Raw genomic sequence first — 21,241 nt, forward strand, 5'->3', positions numbered from 1 at the left:
TTGTTTGACTCACTTCCCTCTTTAACATGTAGTGCAATTTGATTTATTTATTTATTGCATTTCTATCCCACATTTTCCCACCTCTTTGCAGGCTCTATGTGGCTTACAATACATCATGAGTAGTGGAAGAATGCTAGAAAATAAACATTTAGTATTACAGAAGGATTTTGGTCAACATGATGATAAGACATAGTAATAGTATACAAGCATATATTATGATCCACTCTATCATTGCGATATAATTTTGCCACAAACCTTTATTAGTAATTATGTGGACCTGTGAATAGTTCCCCATATAATTATAAGGTCTCTTGACTTTTGCTGCTGCTGTTTGTTGGTTTATTATTATTATGTCCAATAACGCTATCTAATTGACCCCATACTTTGAACTTTTTCAAGCTTATTTGGCTTTTGCTAGGTTAACAAGATACTCCACTTTCAGTTTTTCTGTGTTACAAAGAAATGAGAGTTTTACCCTATTGTTTTTATATTACATAGAAACACAGACATTGGCAAGTGAAAGACTTCCAGGTTCACCTACTCTGCCAGTTTTTCTACCTTCTGCCATAGCATATGCCCTACTTGACATGGTTTTCTCTGCTTCCCTCCACCTAAAACATTTCTTTGCTTGGTAGATGCTTTCTTGAGTTTCGGTACTATTTTTGCTTCCGCTAAGAGACTTTTTTCATACATCTACTCTAGCTGAAAAGAAAGACTTTCAGGCCTGTAAATGTGACTTTGGTGGGAGGGCAATTTAAATGGAGAGGATAGTGAAGCATCTTCAATGGGTTGTGTGATCTGAGGCATCTTGAGTTTACTAGAGGGAGATTGTGTCAGACAAATGTGATGCGTATCTTTGATCAAAATTAGATTGTGAGCAAGCACTGGATATATTATACTTTATTTCAGCAAAGCTCGTTATAAATAAACTGAGTACTCGGATATTGGACCTAATGGGATGGACTGGATTATAAACCGGTTTGAGGGATAGACTACAGTATATCATTTAAAAAAAAAAAAAAATCAATTGTGCAGCAGAAAGAGTCGATCCAAAGAAGCTTGATGCGGTTAATATGTAGTTGATGATTATAATAAATGCTCTGCTAAGCATTTGGAATGTGGGTATCTAAAAGAGTAATCCATAAGGATTGGTCATATTCCCGAAACAAAAAAGAAACCTCAAAGTACTGTGTGGTGATTTCTTTCTTTTTTTTTTTTTTTAGGCTAGAGCAGTGGTTCTCAATCCAATCCTCAGGACACACCCAGCCAGTCAAATTTTCAGGATATTCAAAAGGAGTATACATGAGAGAGTTGCCTATTGATTGTAGGTATCTGAAAACCTAACTGGCTGGGTGTTTCTCAAAGACTGGGCTGAAATCCCCCTAGGCTACAGAACAGTTTAATGGTGTGGTGGCAAAAGCCAGAGGTACAGCAAGTAAGAAAAAAAGGAAGTTTATATGTTGTAAGCAATTCTGGAGGCTGTACTTCTGAACGGTAGAGAGACTGGAAGTGATCCAGTGCTAAAATGATGCCCTGTGATGTGAGACTAACTCTGCACTTGTGTCACACTTGGGGTCAGGCGTCGCTGTTTGTAAGTTGGCAGCGTAGAGGCAGGAGCAAGTGAGGCATCACTACTGCCTCCATGCTTCAAAGGGGGGGGGGGGGAAATTAGATTGTAAGCTCTGTCGAGCAGGGACTGTCTCTTCATATTCAAGTGTACAGTGCTGCGTACGTCTAGTAGCGCTATAGAAATAAGTAGTAGTAGTAATTCAGGGGGTCGGGGTCTACTAGACCACCATGAGTTTTATTTTGGGTGTTGTGGGATGGTTATTTGTAGGGTCAGGCATGTTTGTGGGGGTAGAGGGTCTGGGGGCCTTCACTGGGGGTCTGAGGGCAAGTGCCACCCTTCACCTCAGATTACCCTCAGCTCTGAGGTAAAAAAAAATTTGCAAGTTCTCTGCACCTCCTCTGACTTGGCATTAAAGCTCCAGTGTTGTGCTCAGTCTTTCACTCTTCTGCGCATGTCTGTATCTAGCTAAATGGTGTCAGGAGGCTGTTAGAAGGGAATATGCAGGTTTGATTTTTGTTGGCTTTTGCTAGTTTCTTTTGTAACCTTGTTATATTGTGGGGTCATACTTTGTGCAAATGTCTTATGCACTACTACTACTTAACATTTCTAGAGCGCTACTAGGGTTACGCAGCGCTGTACAGTTTAACAAAGAAGGACAGTCTCTGCTCAAAGGAGCTTACAATCTAAAGGACGAAATGTCAAGTTGGGGCAGTCTAGATTTCCTGAATAGAGGTATGGTAGTTAGGTGCCGAAGGCGACATTGAAGAGGTGGGCTTTGAGCAAGGATTTGAAGATGGGCAGGGAGGGGGTCTGGCTTATGGGCTCAGGAAGTTTATTCCACGCATGGGGTGAGGCGAGGCAGAAAGGGCGGAGCCTGGAGTTGGCGGTGGTGGAGAAGGGTACTGAAAGGAGTGATTTGTCTTGAGAACGGAGGTTACGGGTAGGAACGTAAGGGGAGATGAGGGTAGAGAGGTAGGGAGGGGCTGCAAGTCGAGTGCATTTGTAAGTTAGTAGGAGAAGCTTGAACTGTATGCGGTACCTGATCGGAAGCCAGTGAAGTGACTTGAGGAGATGGTTGATATATCAGTCCAGGCGGAAGATAAGACGTGCAGCAGAGTTTTGAACGGACTGAAGGGGGGATAGATGGCTAAGTGGGAGGCCAGTGAGGAGTAGGTTGCAGTAGTCAAGGCGAGAGGTAATGAGAGAGTGGATGAGAGTTCGGGTGGTGTGCTCAGAAAGGAAAGGGCGAATTTTGCTGATGATATAGAGGAAGAAGCGACAGGTCTTGGCTATCTGCTGGATATGCGCAGAGAAGGAGAGGGAGGAGTCGAAGATGACTCCGAGGTTGCGGGCAGATGAGACGGGGAGGATGAGGGTGTTATCAACTGAGATAGAGAGTGGAGGGAGAGGAGAATTGGGTTTGGGTGGGAAGACAATAAGCTCGGTCTTGGCCATGTTCAGTTTCAGGTGACGGTTGGACATCCAGGCAGCAATGTCGTTTAAGCAGGCCGATACTTTGTCCTGGGTTTCCGCAGTGATGTCTGGTGTGGAGAGATAAAGCTGGGTGTCGTCCGCATAAAGATGATATTGGAAACCATGAGAAGAGATCAGCGAGCCCACGGAAGAGTTGCAGATTGAAAAAAGAAGGGGTCCAAGGACAGATCCCTGAGGAACTCCAACAGAGAGTGGGATGGGGGTGGAGGAAGAACCATGAGAATGTACTCTGAAGGTACGGTGGGATAGATAAGAGCAGAACCAGGAGAGGACAGAGCCCTGGAACCCAAATGAGGACAGTGTGGCAAGAAGTAAATTGTGATTGACAGTGTCAAAAGCGGCGAATAGGTCGAGGAGGATGAGGATGGAGTAGTGGCCTTTGGATTTGGCAAGGAAGAGGTCATTACAGACTTTAGATAGCGCCGTTTCTGTCGAGTGTAAGGGGCGAAAGCCAGATTGAAGCGGATCGAGGATGGCATGAGAGGAGAGAAAATCAAGGCAGTGGCTGTGAACGGCGCGGCGCGTTCAAGTAACTTGGAGAGGAAGGGTAGGAGGGAAATGGGGCGGTAGTTGGAGGGACAGGTAGGGTCAAGTGATGGTTTTTTGAGGAGTGGTGTGACTACAGCATGCTTGAAGGTGTCAGGGACAGTTGCAGTGGAGAGAGAGAGTTTGAGGATATGACAGATGGGGGGTGACAGTAGGAGAGATGGTGTTAAGTAAGTTGGTGGGGATGGGGTCAGAGGAACAGGTGGTGCATTTCGAGGAGGAAAGAAGAGGGGCAGCTAGGTTTTTCCAAGTTTAAATTGACGTTCTTTTCCGATTTCTTGTTTTTATTATTTTATTTGTAAACCACTTTAATTTGTTCGCAGCGAAAGCGGTATAGTAAATTTTAGTAAACTATAAACGATTTCCATTGTTTTAAATAGAGAGGTGTAGTAGCCATGTTAGTCCACTTTTAAAGGTAATCAATAGAAATGAAACAAAATAAAACATGGAAAAGAAAAAAGATGCTGCAAACCTGCAGAAAGCTTTGATTCTGCGCAAACCTCTTTCTGCATCATGCATCCTGAAAATGTGTGCTAAGCTGAGCTAACCACCTGCAAAGCCAGAATGCGCTTTATTGCATTGGCCCCTGGCAGGGTTATTTTGGTCTGAATCTGCCATTTACTACATTACTGTGAGTTACCTAAAAGCACGTTTTTGTTCTGCACTCTTGGGGCTCCAAGCCAACGAAAGTAGTTCTGAATGTGTGCTCTTACTGCCTGGTATGCATTTCTGGCTCACATTTTCTCAGACAGAGTAAGCTTTCTCGTTACATTTCTTCCAAGAGCTAAAAGTTTCAATCATTAGCGTAAGTCTAATGAGAGCAATTTTAATGAGTTGTGACCTCTAACTCTGTGTGGAATGGGTGATTTTCTTTTTGACTATTAGTGGTACAGCTAAAAGCCTGATTGGTTTTCCTAGCTTGAAGGTCATTGGTAGCTAATAGTCTCGGGTGTCTGGAATACTGTAGCTTTTCAGCAGTAAATGTAATGAGGCACTTGGACATCTGTTCTGTTTCTCTATGGCTCAGTTTGTGCAGCTCTCAGGGAGACCTGCTGCAGATCTGTGCAACAGCGTTTGAGCCAAATATTTTTTCACATCAGTTTAGAAAAGATTTGTTAAATGGCATAGACCCCGGGTCTATAAAATCTATGGTCAATTTACTTAGCAATACATGGTGAAGTTAAGGTGACGGTCATAAGTTGAATGCTATTGAAACGTATAGAGATGGGCTAGCCTGGTGAATCAGCGTGCTAAAGACCCATTTTCAATTCCTGTGCCTAACTTCTGCTTTCCGAGCTGGCTGGTGCTCAGGATTCTGTATTCTGTAGCTCTCTGAATTTTGTTTTCCAAATATTTGGTGGCATATATGGGGTTTTTATAGATATAGCAAAAAAGAAGAGCAATTCTGTGTTGTTTAGGTCCAGCAGGTGTAACATTTTGTTGCTTAATAACAATTTAATATTTTATTTATTCTGTGTGTAAATTAGTCATGGTGTGTTTCGTGAAGTCTTTTTGAATAAAGTGGTGTGGTAACGTAATAGAAATAAATGAAAGTAAAGAAAATGAGGTGTGATACCTTTTTTTTTTATTGGACAAACAATACATTTTTCAATTAGCTTTTGAAGGTAACCCTTCTTCAGATCAGAATTTTTTTTTTAATTTGTATAATTCTAGATACAGATATATAGCTGAAACATGGCCATGTTTGGTTGCTTTGAATTAAAATTCTCATCCTTTGTTCTGAAATTTAGTCTTGGCAATTTAAAACTGGATTTAAGAGGGTTTTCACATTTTATATACATTTATTCTGTCCCCATTTCTTTTTCTATAATTCCTAGTTTGGCGATATTGACTTCAGCTATCACGGAAGCCCAGTTTTCTTCCCTTCACACCTCTTGTTGGCTAGCTTCCTTCCTCTCTTCCCAGCTTCCCCTTTGCCCTCCGGCTCCAGCTGTTTATATTGCCATGCAAGGGCTTGCAGCATACCTTCCCCTTTTACTGCACTCACAAAGGTTCCACTTCCACAGTGCACCCTTAATGGCATCTGTCAAGGTCATCGCCATGCCGTAGGTTGGAATGACTGAGGGGACAATCTGATTGGAGAGTATTTGTTCTTCCCCCATCCAGCATATGTAGGTATGCGTTCTGCTACATTGGTCTAGTGGTTCAGTGTGACCCCTACAATGTGCTAAACTGTGGATGGTGCCCTTGAATCATAGAACACACTTTTGTTTTTCTTTTGTTAAATATGTTTCAACTAAGTCAGGGATTCCCAAACTTTTTTGGTTCACGGCAACCTTAGTGTCCGAGCAATTTTTTGTGGCACCCCTCCTCACCGACCACATGGGTCCCCCCCCTTCCCCGGGCCGCAAAGGTCTCCCTTTCCCTACAGCCCCCCCTTGAAGCTCCTCCCCTCCCATAAACGCAAACTTGTTTGGAATAATGCAGGATGCAAATATCACAAATAAATAAATCCAGCACACCTCTACCTTCCCCGAATCCAGCATCACTAGCTACCTTCCTTCCTGCAGGTCCAGGATCACTGCTGCTTCTTTCTCCTTCCTCCGCCGCCACTACAGTACTTGCAGCTTACATTTTCGGGCCGTCCGCGATTCACACAGGCAAGCCCTCCGGGGCCTTCCCAATCTGCTGCGCCCTGCCCTCTCTGATGCAACTTCCTGTTACGAGGGCCAGACATGCAGAAGGAAGTCCCCGCAGTGCCTGTATGAATCACGGATGGCCCGAAAATGTAAGCTGCAAGCACTGCAGCGGCGGTGGAAGAAGCAGGGGGTGATGCTGGATTGTGGGCAGCAGGAGGGAGGTCAAGATTTGCCATGGCACCCCTGAGAGTTTGCTGCAGCACACCAGGGTGCCGCGGTGCACAGTTTGGGAAACGCTGAACTAAGTACTTGTTGGGGAGGATCTGTTTTATTTGTCCATCCATATGCACAGGTTTGATTGCATAACCACACCGAAAAGCATGTAAAGAAGAGTATGAAGAAGTGGCAGGGAGATGAAGCCTTTCTACCTGAAGATGAGTTAGAGCTGCGGTAGAAAAGTTGGTACTACAGGACCTCATAACCCTGTCACAGAAGAAGAGGTGCTCTGTTGCAGCGGTGGTGAAAACATGTGACCTGCTCTGTAGGGAACCCCAGGCCTCAAAGCACAGGAAGATGAGGATCTGTTGTGGTGAAGATCTGCCAAGTGTACCACAGGGATTCCAAGTGCTGTGGCACAAGAAGGAAGAGAGAAGAGAAATGCAAAGAGGAGAGGAGGAGGAGGGAGGGAAAGGAGGAAAGAACATAGGATGAGGAAAAGTAGTGAGAACACTGAAATATACTCCATGGAAGCTTACCATGTGCACCCAAACATCTACATTCACTGTACCACCATAAGAGACACATGTACATTTGCAACACCCAGATAATGCCCCAAAACCTGCCACTGTCACACTATCTCTGCACTTTTCCACCTCTCTCTTTCTTTTTTTTTTTTTTAATTCTTTACAATCCAATGGGTATCTGGTGGCAAAATACAATTCACTACAAATTTAACAGAATGAGACCAGATTTAGTGTGAGAAAAACCAGCAAAATACATATCAAGTTTGAAAATGGGCCAGATCAGATTGGGGGTTCCAGAAAAATAAAGCCCCAAATGGTACCGTGCATTTTTTATGGGAGAAATGGCATCTTTTGCAGCATAGAAATATTGATACACTGAAACATAGTAGCTAGGAAATTGCCAGTTTCAAAATTGCTTCTTCCCTTTGCTTTACTCCTGGCATATACACATAGAGCCAGCACAGGTTCACCCACCTAACCAGACACACAAACAAAACACTGACACATACTTTCACGCAGCACACACATAAGCAGACTGGAAATAGTTTCATGAAACTATTCTGTTTGCTTTCCTCACCACCACCACTGCTGCATTCTGGGTTGGCTCTTAGTGATTCAGATGCGTTTTTCAATTTCTTTGTTATAAATTTTACAGTGAAACATAGTGGTTGAGCCATATAGCTTTCTTAATGGTTGCTATGCACAGTGCCACCTAGTGACAACCATATAGTTTGCTACTATTTGTTGTCTGTGTGGCCTCCTGGTGGTGAGCTCATGTGTAATTTGACAGTTGAATTTAGGATTTAGTAAATGAAAAAAATGTAATAATTTCAAACCAATGGAATGTTTGAGTACCTCTCCATTGAAATCATTCAAACACTCTCCCTTCCAGATCAGTGACACACAGTGAGAACAAACACACGTGGTTGGAAAGAATGACATCAGCCATGCTTTACATGTTTTCTCCACTTGTTTTGTATTTCTTACCCTCATTGATGAGCAAAGACTGTCATTACATTACCTGCCTGCTCAATAATATTCCTCATGCTGCCTTATTTGTTCTGTGATATGAAGCTTGTTGTGCTTTTGTAAACCAGTTACCAGCTCATTCACTTTACTCAGGGTCACTTTTGGTGCAGTCTGCATCCTCCCCTTGTCCTTTTGACTTTCATTGCATGCAACTAGAGGATCTGTGCTATAAGCCTGAATGTCTTCTTTGTTTATCTTGGTGTATTTCTCTGTGTCTCAAATGTTTTTATTTTTATAAGCAGAGCAAAACTGTACAGATAATGAGTGCCTCCCATCAATCTTAAGCCCGTGGCTGGGTTTAATCAGGTGAATTTCCATTCATCTTGCAGCTGCCCTGAGCAGAGAATAAACCTTGCTTTCCCTGTGATACAGCTAAGAACATGTTTTGCAGTATCAGCAATCTAAAAATAGCCCAGATTGCAGGCTAGGAATGTGACGCTTCCTCAGAAGGGTGAGGAAGTGGAGTTGTGCAAGAGCAAGGAATTAAAACCAACACTCTTGGAGTAATGGGAACCAGGTAGCACCATATATTTAAGAGCAAACTTGTGTTATCTGTTTTGCTACCCTTTTTTTTGGTGCTATATATTGTCTTCACATTTGTAATACTCCATTCTGAGAAGGATGGCCAACAAATCCCAGAATGCTTTGGGCCTGATGGTTGCATCTCTTAAAGGTGATTTGACTGGAATACGTTTGTCACAGATGTGTTTGAACCTGGAGTATTTTGGTTCCCCCTATGTGGTGGTTTTCAGCCTTTTGAAGCTCTACTTTGATTTAGTCACATCTGAGTTTACCTACAACATGCTGTGGCTACTGAAACTGATAGTTAAGAGCTGGGATGGCTCAAACCCCTAAGCAGTGGGCATCTCTTAAGCCTTCCTTGCTGTCTGGTCTGGTGGCAGTGCTGCCAATTACTATGTGGAAGGCAGGGCCGCCGAGAGACTTGGCCGGGCCCGAGACAAGGCTGCCCCTGGGCCCCCCCCCCCCCGAGGTCGCCGCCGCTCCCCTCCGTCCGCCACTGGGCCGGGCCCCTGCACTATATGTAGATCCTTCAAGAGTTAGTGTCATGATGTTTTGGTGCCACCTCAGTAAGGCCAAAACACAATCTGTCCACTGCAAAACACTATACACAAACTTGTGCAAAAACCCACTCATAACCTTACCAAACCATAACAGCACTAATTCCAAGGACAGGATGAGCTACAACCTTATGCTTGGAAAGGCAGCGCTATAATTACACCGGGATCTAAAACACCAGTACACAACCTAGTGAAACAAAAAAAACAAACAAAAAAAAAAGGCTGCAAATACTACATGCTAGCAGAATACTGCACCTTGATCACACATGAAAAACACATGACAACAGATATGACACAAGGAACTAGAAATAAAAAAAAAAATATGAAGGCAAAATACTGAACTGGAAAGTCTTGAGGTAACAGTATTTTGCCTTCATATTTTTTTTTTCAGACTCAGCATGCAGCAATACTAGAACAATGGAAACGTGCATGAAAAATATCACAGATGCACATTTCCAAAAGCTGACATATTCCAATTAATACATTCTGAATAAAATATTTTTTTCTACCTTTGTTGTCTGATCATTTAGTTTTTCTATTTGCTTTGGTCTCACCGTCTTCTGATGTAGTGTCTTCTTTCCATTTGATATTTTTTCTCTCACCATGTCCACCATCTTCCTGTGTCCTTATGCATCCTGTCTAGCATCTGTAGTCCTGTCCCTGTCCGGTTTCAGCATCTGCCCTCAAAGTGTTCTGATCCAGCCCTTAAATTCAGCAATTTTCCCTCCATCCATATCCAGCATTTCTCCTCTCTTCCCTCCCCTCCATCCATATGCATCTCCTTCCTGACTTACCTCCCCTCCATCCATCCCTGTCCAGCAACTCTCCATTCTCCCCTGGCCTATCCTCCATCCACCCATATCCAGTAAATTTCCTCTCTCCCCTGCTGCCTCCATTCAACCATCCATGTTCAGCAATTCTCCTCTCTCCCCTGCTCTCCTCTCCATGTCCAGCGATCTCTTCTCTCCCCCTTCTCTCCATGTCCAGCGATCTCTTCTCTCCCCCTTCTCTCCATGTCCAGCGATCTCTTCTCTCCCCCTTCTCTCCATGTCCAGCGATCTCTTCTCTCCCCCTTCTCTCCATGTCCAGCGATCTCTTCTCTCCCCCTTCTCTCCATGTCCAGCGATCTCTTCTCTCCCCCTTCTCTCCATGTCCAGCGATCTCTTCTCTCTCCCCCCCTCTCCTGTCCAGCGATCTCTTCTCTCTCCCCCCTGCCTTCCCATCCTCTCCTCGCCATGTCCAGCGATCTCTTCTCTCTCCCCCATCCTCTCCTCGCCATGTCCAGCGATCTCTTCTCTCTCCCCCATCCTCTCCTCGCCATGTCCAGCGATCTCTTCTCTCTCCCCCCTCCTCTCCTCGCCATGTCCAGAGGTCTCTTCTCTCTCCCCCCCTCTCCTTGCCATGTCCAGAGGTCTCTTCTCTCTCCCCCCCTCCTCTCCTCGCCATGTCCAGAGGTCTCTTCTCTCTCCCCCCCCTCCTCTCCTCGCCATGTCCAGAGGTCTCTTCTCTCTCCCCCCCCCTCCTCTCCTCGCCATGTCCAGAGGTCTCTTCTCTCTCCCCCCTCCTCTCCTCGCCATGTCCAGCGGTCTCTTCTCTCTCCCCCCCTCCTCTCCTCTCCATGTCCAGCGGTCTCTTCTCTCTCCCCCCTCCTCTCCTCTCCATGTCCAGCGGTCTCTTCTCTCTCCCCCCTCCTATCCTCTCCATGTCCAGCAATATCTTAGTCCTCACCCCCTGCCCTCCCATCCATTGTCCAGCGGTTCTCCATGCCCTCCCTCAGCTCCCCGACAGGCCTCCTCGCTCACCATTCCTTCCTACCCCTCCCCCCCGCGCGCGCATTTAACTGTTTTACTTTTCTTCATCCGTCACCGGCAGCGCTGCCATTCATTCTCACAGGCAGCTCCGCTCCCCTCTGCCGCGTACAACTGGCCCTACGTTACGTAAACAGGAAGTGCATCAGAGAGGGCTGGATAGACGCGGCAGAGGGGAGCAGAGCTGCCTGTGAGAATGAATGGCAGCGCTGACGGCGGCGGATGAAGAAAAGAATGCTGCATGCAAGGGTCATGCGGCACTGGGCCCCCCTGGAGGCCCAAGCCCGGGGAATTTTTCCCCCCCTGTTCCCCCCTCTCGGCGGCCCTGGTGGAAGGTCCCCAGTTTGAGACGAGTGGGCTCTTTTGCTCAGACTGTTGCAATTTTCACACACATCCCTTATTGAGAAAGGAATTATAGATATTTCTGAAGTGACACCTAGTGGCAGGATTCAGGATGCAAGATTGACACTGCAGTGCCTGGACTACAGTGTACTTGGAGGGGGATATTATTATTATTAGCATTTGTATAGCGCTACCAGACGCACGCAGCGCTGAACACCTGGCACAGAGAGACAGTCCCTGCTTAATAGAGTTTACAATCTAAAAATACAGACAAGACAATTAAGGGCGAGGGAAGTACTGGGTGAGAAGGAACAAGGGGAGGGCAATTGAGTAGTGGCTAGGAGCTAAAAGCAGTGGTGAAAAGTTGGGTTTTCAGCATAGATTTGAAAACAGGTAGAGATGGAGCTAGACGTACAGGCTCAGGAAGTCTATTCCAGGCATAAGGTACCGCGAGGGAAAAGGAATGAAGTCTGGAGTTAGCAGTGGAGAAGAAGGGGGGTGACGAGAGATTTGTCCAGTGAGCGGAGTTCACGGGGAGGAATGTAGGGAGAGATGAGAGTGGAGAGGTAATGGGGTGCTGCATACACAGACTGTATGCGGAAGCAGACAGGGAGCCCGTGAAGTGACTTGAAGACTAGTGTGGGTGTAACGATTTTGGTGGAAAATGAGTCGTGCTGCAGAATTTTGGACAGACTGGAGAGGAGCGAGATGGCTGAGTGGAAGACCAGTGAGAAACAGTGGAAAATTCCCCAGGTAGCTGTGAATGAAGACTTGTAGTGCTAGATGCCTGGCTGTGGATCTGACTGAGATAGAAGCCTAAAGCAACATGAAAAGACTGTTGGGACAAAAAACAAAACACTTTTTTCCTTTTAAGATGATGTTCAGGAAGAAAGTACTGAAAGCTTCATTTACCTAGTTGCAGTTATCTTTTTTCCCCTTGGAAATTGATATACAAGACACAGGTCAAATATTAATCTTCCACCCACCCCACCCCGCCCCCAATCATGCATCTTGCAGTGACTGCACCTGCATCTCTGCAGCTTCAGGATAATAAAACACATTAGATTAGAATTGTTATCAGTTCAAAATATTTGTGCTGATAGCATTTGACAGATTAACAAGGTTTTTTTTTTTTTTTTAAATTTCACTTCAGTTTCCATATGCAGCCCCACCACAACAAGAGCCAGTGAAGACTTTGAGAAGCCTTGTCAACATCCGCAAAGATACTCTGCGGCTAGTCAAGTGAGTTTTGCCTACTGTTTCAGTCCTTAAATTTTGGCCAGCAAGGAGCTGTCTTGGGTATTGCGTTTTGAGGCCGCAGTGCACATTCAGGCGCTCTCCTGTAGAGCTCTTGGCCCCACGTTTTCTTAAATGGGAAGAAAAATTGGGACCGAATACAGAGCACAGAGGATATCCATAACTAATATTTTGATGTGTTAACTGTTTTGAAGTGGAGAATAATAATGATGTATGGTTATTGTTATCTGTCTTGTAAACTGCTTGGTATAAGAAGGTTGGTCTAGAAATAGAGATCATAACACAAATAGATTTGCCTGCACGGTCTCCATGTTTTTTTTTTCAGTATTGATTAATAGGTTTTTTTTTTTTTTTTTGAAGCAAAGTATATTGACCCTTGTTGATTAAAAAAAAAAAATCCTGCCCCCCCCCCCCCCCACCCTTTCACTTTCCAAGTAACTTAAACCTCACAACAGAACTGTGTCCCATCTGCCACAAAATTACTTTGCTTCCATTTTAAGGCACCAGCATGGCGCATTGCTTCCGGCTGTGGGAGCAGCAAGCAGAGACATTAAAAGAGCGCTGTCTGCAAGTTTAATAGAGTACATTAGCAAAATCACTTCTGAATTAAGTAGTGCAACTTCATTTTTATCTCTAGTTTCACAAGTTAAAGTTGTAACTCAGACTTTCTCTGCGGTGAAGTAACATCACTATCCCTGGCTTGTGTAATGGTCATCTAATAATAGCAAAATTTTTTGCCAAAAACCGAGTCAGTAAGAAATGATCATGCTAGCCTATAATGTAATAACTAATTAATAAGAAACCTCATCTGCCCAGAGGAGGCTACAACTTGCATTTAATCCCTAAAGGGCTTCTATCACAGGTCTCACAAAATCGGAAAAAGAATTTAAAAAACGACGTTAAATAGAGAAAAAGTTACCTCTTCAAAAAAACCTGGTTTAACTATATTAAAAAAAACAAAACAATTTCTAGCTTAATCATATCTCACTGAAACAAAAAAATAATTTGAATGGCTTAGACTTGCTTTTTTTTGGGATGTAATTTTATTATAAGTCCATTCCAAATTATTTTTTTTCAGTGAGATATGATTAAGCCCTACAATTTTTTTTTACATAGTTAAAACTGTTTTTTTGGAGTGGTAAGTTGTTGGGGTTTTTTTCCCCTTTGTGTAGAGTTCTTTTTTACCACTTTTTTTTTCCCATTTTTTTGAGATCTGTGATAGAAGCCCTTTAGACCAAACCCTTGCAAAATTTTATCTTCAATATATTTTATTTTTACAAAGGAAACAACCAAACAATGCAATTACAACATAGAAAAAGCAATCATAACCACCACATAGAAGCATCTAAAATGTGACACAGTGTCAATGAATAGCTCCCCCCCCCTTCCCCACACACACACACTCACAGAGGATCCCTTATTCCCTGGAAACAAAAACTTCCCCACTGCCCCACAGCACAACACCAGGCAACTATCAAAGGCCAGTATTCGGACTGTAGGTTCAGAGTATTGAGAAAAGCTGAATGGACTCAGGCATTTTACACCACCCTGTTCCCCAGTGAAGCATTCCATGGTAAGCAGTTCTTTTAAACTTTTAAAGCTAGGGATGAAACTTTTTAAACCTAATCAGAGATTAAATATGTGACAAATTCAGGTTGCATAGAATAGGGGAGATAGTCTTGTGACCAATTTGTAGCTGAGCAGTGTGTGTAATTTATTTTTTCACTTGTCAGATGCGCTGAGGAAGTGAAGAGCCCCGGGGAAGAGGTCAGTAAGGCAAAGGTGTGTTATAATGTGGAGTTCACGTTTGACACCGATGCTCGTGTGGCTATTACTATTTATTACCAAGCTTCGGAGGATTTCCAGAATGGGGTAGCAAGGTAAGGAAAGAGGTCTTCAGGGAGATGGAGATGAGAGGCATGTTACTAGAATTATTTGCTCACTTGCATGGGCCAGAGCTTTCCTCGATCCCAGGGCTTTGTTTAGTCTTTATTTGAAATAACTTTACGTCCAGCAAACATAACTTCCGAATTGCATGGCATGGAAGTAATTAATGTAAAAATATAAAATGTAAACCAGTGAGCATTTTATTATTTTGACAGATTCAGGAGGATATTGCCAAATTTGTTTGCATGGAGGTTTCTTATGTTTTAGAACTTAAAAAATGTGCATGAATCCCCTGCCCTCAAATCTAGTTCTTATTATTTGTTTGTCTGTTACATTTGTACCCCGTGCTTTCCCACTCATGGCAGGCTCAATGCAGCTTACATGGGGCAATGGAGGGTTAAGTGACTTGCCCAGAGTTACAAGGAGCTGCCTGTGCCTGAAGTGGGAATCGAACTCAGTTCCTCAGTTCCCCAGGACCAAAGCTCACCACCCTAACCACTAGGCCACTCCTCCACTGTTGCTACTATTTGAGATTCTACATGGAATGTTGCTATTCCGCTAGCACCATTCCATGTAGAAGTCGGCCCTTGCAGATCACCAATGTGGCCGCGCAGGCTTCTGCTTCTGTGAGTCTGACGTCCTGCACGTACGTGCAGGACGTCAGACTCACAGAAACAGAAGCCTGCGCAGCCTTCTACATGGAATGTTGCTAGTGGAATAGCAACATTCCATGTAGAATCTCCAATACTAGCAACATTCTATATAGAATCTCCAATAGTAGCAACATTCCATGTCGAATCTCCAATAGTATCTATTTTATTTTTGTTACATTTGTACCCTGCGCTTTCCCACTCATGGCAGGCTCAGTGCGGCTTACATGGGGCAATGGAGGGTTAAGTGACTTGCCCAGAGTCACAAGGAGCTGCCTGTGCCTGAAGTGGGAATTGAACTCAGTTCCCCAGGACCTCCCACATATGTTTCATTTTCCTAGAGTGAGGAATATGTAAAGCATTGAAACTGGGAGTATGTATGGTGATAGTACCCCTGTTCTCCTCTGCCTTACCCGTGGGAATCTTGTTTTCATCTTTTCTTTGTTGACTGAGTGAAGTTAGCCTTTGACTCCTCCCACACAACAAGACCAAGACCATTTTGCATTGTAACAGATGTAATACGTTCATAATTGAATGTTAGTCAACAATTCAGATTCTGTCAAAACAACTGAAGTGTGTGGGGGGAAAAACACATCAGTGGGATATGTGAGAAAAACAGTTGAAGTTGAACAAAAATAAAGTAAACATGCATTCAAAATGATATGCCAAGGGACTGATCCTATTCCTGTATGATTGGCAGTTACGTCCCGAAAGACCGCAGCCTCCGATCTGAAACTGTTCACTACAAGCAAGGAGTCTGCCAGCAGTTCTGCCTCCCATCTCATGTTGTGGACCCCTCGGAATGGCTGGAGGATGAGGTAAATAAGATCCCCCTCCAAAATCATTTAAGGGGTTGTTTACCGGACATTTAATGTGTCCTAACACTGTTAACATGCATTATTTCTGCAGGGCCCTGTGGTAAATGTGTGTTAATGGCATTAAGAGTACATTCCCTGAGTTACATAGGGTTGAATTGCTTCCCGGCTTCTGTCAGGGCACACTCTGGGTTTATTCCAGGAAGTGCAAAAACATGCTGTAGTTGCATCTTCCCCAGTGAAACATCAGCGTTCTATCTGGTGATGTCACTTTTGTAGGGGCTTGTTTGGTCTGTGTGTTCATTTTCTTGATAACTTGTCTAGTTATTTACTTCACTGTTTCAGCTTAACACAAAGCAATGACAGACCTCCATTGTAAAACCCATGATATTAACTATAATGCAAGATTTTTGTTTACCTATTCTTCCCCCTCCCCCCAGTCAAAAATATGAGCCCCTATTGCCTTTGATCAACAGTTTAGGGCTTGATTTAACGGGCAAACTACATTTTGCCACATTTGTGGTTATTTTATGAATAGGATTCATTCTGCTTTTGTGCCGAACTGTAAGATTTCACGTGTAAAATGGGCACAATTTCCATTGCTCTATAAATAGAAATGATGCCAAAAAAATCCTACGCTTGTGCAGTTTTCAAATGTTACCTTTTTGCAAAAGCATATGCCAGACTTGACAATGAGCAAAATAATTTGCTTTCATGGGACTTTTGCCAGTACTTAAATTTGTCCCTTTTGAATGGCCTATTTTCACAGGGCTGTTGCTAGGGTTTTTGGTGCCCTCCCCCCCCCCCCCCCCAGTCCAGCATCTCTTCTCCCAACCCCTCCTTATCTACCCTCAAGCTCCACCTCCAGTTCCCACCGGTTTACATTCAATTTTATGTAAATTATATACCCCCTGATTCTATAACAGGGCACCCAAAGTCAGGCACCATCTTCCCTGGATTCTATAAAGAGTGACTTAAGTTGTGCATGCAAATCCAGTCATTCTGGATTTGTGCGCTCAACTTAATTAGTTAACAAGCCAATCAGCTCTGCCATTTAACAAGCAATTATTGATACTAATTGGTATTAGAATTTACATGCACAATTATATAAGCATATTCTATAATGTAATGTGTGTAAATTCTAAGTCTCATATCTGAAGGGGGCGTGGTCATGGGCAGGTCGTGGGCGTTTTAAAAATCCATTTGTGTTTTTATAGAATACACCCGGTCCGCGTGTAATTTAGACAGGCGCATTTACGCCAAGGTTTAATTGCTGTAACTGCCAGCAACTAAATTTAGGCGCACGGACAGGTGTTTGGCGAATTTTATAATCCGCATAGAAACTTAGGCTTATTCTAAAAAGTATGCCTAAATTTAGTTGCATTTTATAGAATATGCCTGGGCATATTTTATTTTGGTACTGATTTTTCAGGCACCATATAGAGACTCTAGTCTCATTTGTGTGTATATTATAGAAATTCTAGCACTTGTGCACATAAGTGTGCGTTATCGCCCTAATTCTATAAAAGTCGCCAAAACTTGCACATTCAATTTAAAATGAATAATGAACCAATTAGCGCCAATAATTGGCTTTTTAGCAATCAGTTATTGGCACAAATTAGATTTAATTGGCATGTACGTAAATTTAGGCATGGGATTTGAAAAAGGGTCTCAGAAATGGGAGGGCATGGGCATAATGGGGTGTTTCTGAACTTAACGTGTGTTATAGAATAACAGGGTTATGCACCTAATGTAGGCATGCACATTTGCACCACATTTCAGTTGGTGCAAATGGCTGTGCCTAAAGTTAGGTGCAATTCCTAAGCATAAGTGCTATTCTATAAACGGCGCCTGACTTCGTGTGGCTTATAGAATAGCGCTTTTTTTGGCACCATATATAGAATCTAACCCTATATGCACATAACTGCTAGAGCACTGTTCTATAATTTTCTGTAAGTTTAAGTGGTAAAGTGTCCTATTAGGCGTGAACCCCCCCCCCCCCAAAGCATCTGTCTGTCTTTTCCCACCCCACCCCCAGTCTGCTGGTTCTGAGATCCCTTTTCGTTGCCCCAGCCCTTGTATTAGCCCCCTTCTAGCATCTCCCCGACCATCAGACCATTGCCACCTTCTAGCTTCTAAATCAGAGCCATTTCCAAGCCCCAGTTCTCTTCTCCTACCTGCCCCATCAGCTCCCAACTCGTGCGCCCTTCTCTACAGGAGCATCTTTTTGCTGCTGCCTTCAAAAGGTCTCTGATAACTAGCACCGGTAACCAGTAGTTGATCTCTGACTTGGAGGAGCACCCAGTGCCAGCCGTCAGAGACCTGTTGAGGGCAGGCAGAGTGGCAACAGCAAAAAAAGGATGTGCAGGGCAGGTAGAAGGAGCAGCTGGGAAAGGCTGAAGTCGATACTGTCGTGGTGCAGGGTCAGCACAATAGGTAAACAGCAGCAGCATTTGGCACCTCCACCCCCTCACCCCCACCCCCCCCCCCAAACATCAGCATCCCCTTGCTGTGCTTACCATGCTAACTGTTGCAGCAGCTTAGAGCCCAGCCAAACTAGGATATTACAGTTTCTGCCAAAACCGAATCTGCAACCGACATTGGTCACTCAGTGTCGACAGAAAGTGCCCCACCTGACCAAAAAAAGCCCCCCTCCCATGCCCACCCCTTGGTGACAGACCCTCCTGGGCCTTCCTTATTGTTAGTGGGCAGGAGCATCCCCGTTCACTTATGTGCATGGCCAGTTCCAGTCAAAATAGCTTCCGGGACTTCCCGCAGCAGCCTCGTAAGACTCTTCTTTGGAGGTCTTGACAGCCATTTTAAGATTGGAACCAGAATGGGTGGGAAACTCGCTCCTGCCCATACTGATTCCAATCTCAAAATGGCTGCCAAGACCTCCAGCAGTGGTCTCTGTAGCTATTTATTGAGCAGCGGCACCAAACAGGAGAGTAGGATTTGTTTCTGTCCTCAGAGGCCACTAGACCACCAGGGCTGCTTAAGGTTAGGCCCAAGGAGGTCCTTTGGGTGGTCAAACAGGATGGCAGGGGTGGGAGGGAGTTTTGAGTTCAGTTGAAAATGCACTGGCATGGCTGAAACCCAAACCCAGATTTTAGGCCAGTTTTATTGCTGAATCTGAAATTCGGTTGGCCTCTACGCTGGCCCTGTCTTCAGGATAGGAATATCTAATAAGTTTTTCTTAGTTCTGAACCTTCTCGGACTGGACTATGGTTACTATTATTATTACTACAGAGCTGCATATGCATTATAGTGCTATGTGTGTATGTTTAATATACACCTGCACACATATATAAGACAGTCTATGCTCCATGCAGCTTACAGTCATCAGCTGAAGGCCTAGGAAAAAATTTATACTAGTTTCTTAACTGTTCCAGTAAAACTTGTTTTAACATGAGAGGGCTAAGAACTTGGAATGAGAAGCATTCTCAAAAAGACTTAAATATGGCCAAAGTAAAAAACAAAAAAAAACAATCCAGTGACTTAAGAAGGCCGGTCCAGGCACACTACCACTGGACAGAAAACATGGAGCCTTGAATTGGCAGGAGAGGATAATGGCATAGGAGAGAGCAGCTTGTTTGAATAGACGTCATAAGGAAGGTTTACTTAGTGCACTGGACTGGTTTCTCTTTTTGTCTTTCTTTCTTTTCACCTTTTAAGAAAAGTCCATCATAAGCATGACCTACTCGGAAAGGTTGTAAATATCATCTCATTTTCCCTTAACTTCTTTTTTTCTTCACTTGTATTTTTGCTCTTCTTTTTACAGATGACCTTTGACCTGGACAGGGAAGTTTACCCCATGGTGGTGCATGCTGTAGTGGAGGAGGGAGATGGTAAGAACAGCAGAATTCTGATTTAACGTATTCTCTTTTCAGGTGAACAAATATTTGTTCCCTTTCTTCCTGTCCTGTGGGAAGGAGGCACAGTGGCATACCAAGGTGGGGGCGGTCCGCCCCGGGTGCACGTCGCTGGGGGGGGTGCCACACGTCTTTCGGCAACGCTTGTTCCCTGCTCCCTCTGCCCCGGAACGGATTACTTCCTGTTCCGGGGCAGAGGGAGCAGGGAACGAGTGAAGCCGACAGGCGCGCGGCACCCCCCCCCCCCCAGCAGGTAAAGATGCACCTGGGGGAGGGGGGTGTCCGTCGTTTCGCCGCTGGGGGGGGGGGGGTGCCGCTCATCTGTCGGCAACGCTTGTTCCCTGCTCCCTCTGCCCCGGAACAGGAAGTAACCTGTTCGGGGAAGAGGGAGCAGGGAACAAGCGTTGCCAACAGATGCGCGGCACCCCCCCAGGAGGTAAAGATGCACCCGGGGGGGGGGGGGTCCGTCGTTTCGCCGGGGGGGGGGTGGGCATCGACGATCCGCCCCGGGTGTCAGCCACCCTAGGAACGCCACTGAGGAGGCATGGTCCTTGGATAGGGTTTTCCAAATTTGATCTTCAGGATGTTCTGTTGGGTCTGGTTTTTAACATGTACACAGTGACTGTTCATGAACAAAATTTTGCTTCTGCTTAGGGTAAGATGCATTTTTAAATTGTCTACTTTGGTTATTTTGAAGCTCAGAACTGTTGAGGGTTAAGTTTTGAAAAACCCTGAGCTGGTGGTTAAAGTATCCAAGCTATGATTTTAAGAGAATATCTGGGACCCATGTTCAAATGTCCTTGACCATTGAATCTCAGTGCGACTCAGGCCAGGTCATGAGAAGATCAAGTGGTCTTGTGGTTAGAATAATGTATTGTGACCTTGGACAGGTCACTTTCAGAGCTGTGGGTGCCTGCCTAGATTTTAACTCTCAGGAGCAGTGTCTTATTGCATCTGTATGTTTAAGATTCATGATGTGCCACCTTTCCATTGTGAACCAAAGCGGTTTGCATATATATAATTTGCTATAACTGTGCTTTGGTTTAGGGTTTCTACAAATCCTATAATCATCTTTCTTACCTTCTGTGCCTCAGTTTACCCAACTATAATTCAGTATAATAGAGCATTTTTCCTTCATGCAGTATTAGGGTTTTTTTTTTTTGTGCTTCTTTGGTAACATGAAAGGTTCTTGGAGTACTAAATCACAGGGAGGGCCATTCAGTCACTTCTGCAGGTAAAATAGTGTTTGTCTTGTGCAGTTAAGGAGTTTGAAGATTATACTCCCTACTACCATACCCACTGCAGAGAAGTTACCAGCATAGGTGTTGTTTACTCATAGCAAAAAGGGGCAGGATTAGGTCAGGAAAGGGAAAACTCATGTGGGGATTTTATTTTCATATCTGTCTGTCTATAATATGAAAATGCAGTCCCCTCATGAGTTTTCCCTTCATAAGGAAGGTTTACTTAGTGCACTGGACTGGTGTCTCTGTCTTTCTTTCTTTCTTTACACCTTCTAAGAAAAGTCCATCGTAAACATGATCCACTCAGA

At 44.3% G+C, this 21,241-nt stretch overlaps 1 protein-coding gene across 6 annotated transcripts in view; it reads left to right on the forward strand.

Moving 5' to 3' along the window:
- RNF157 (ring finger protein 157) overlaps positions 1–21,241 on the forward strand; it is a 121,561-nt gene that overhangs the window by 46,852 nt on the left and 53,468 nt on the right. For all 6 annotated transcript variants that reach the window (XM_030208208.1, XM_030208210.1, XM_030208213.1 and 3 more), the window contains exons 3-6: positions 12,365–12,453; positions 14,202–14,348; positions 15,706–15,823; positions 19,602–19,668. In XM_030208208.1, coding sequence (XP_030064068.1) covers positions 12,365–12,453; positions 14,202–14,348; positions 15,706–15,823; positions 19,602–19,668 — 421 coding nt within the window. The remainder of the gene's footprint in view (positions 1–12,364; positions 12,454–14,201; positions 14,349–15,705; positions 15,824–19,601; positions 19,669–21,241) is intronic.

The sequence above is a fragment of the Microcaecilia unicolor genome, chromosome 6 (assembly GCF_901765095.1).
Source record: "Microcaecilia unicolor chromosome 6, aMicUni1.1, whole genome shotgun sequence".
Taxonomy (NCBI): Eukaryota; Metazoa; Chordata; class Amphibia; order Gymnophiona; family Siphonopidae; genus Microcaecilia; species Microcaecilia unicolor.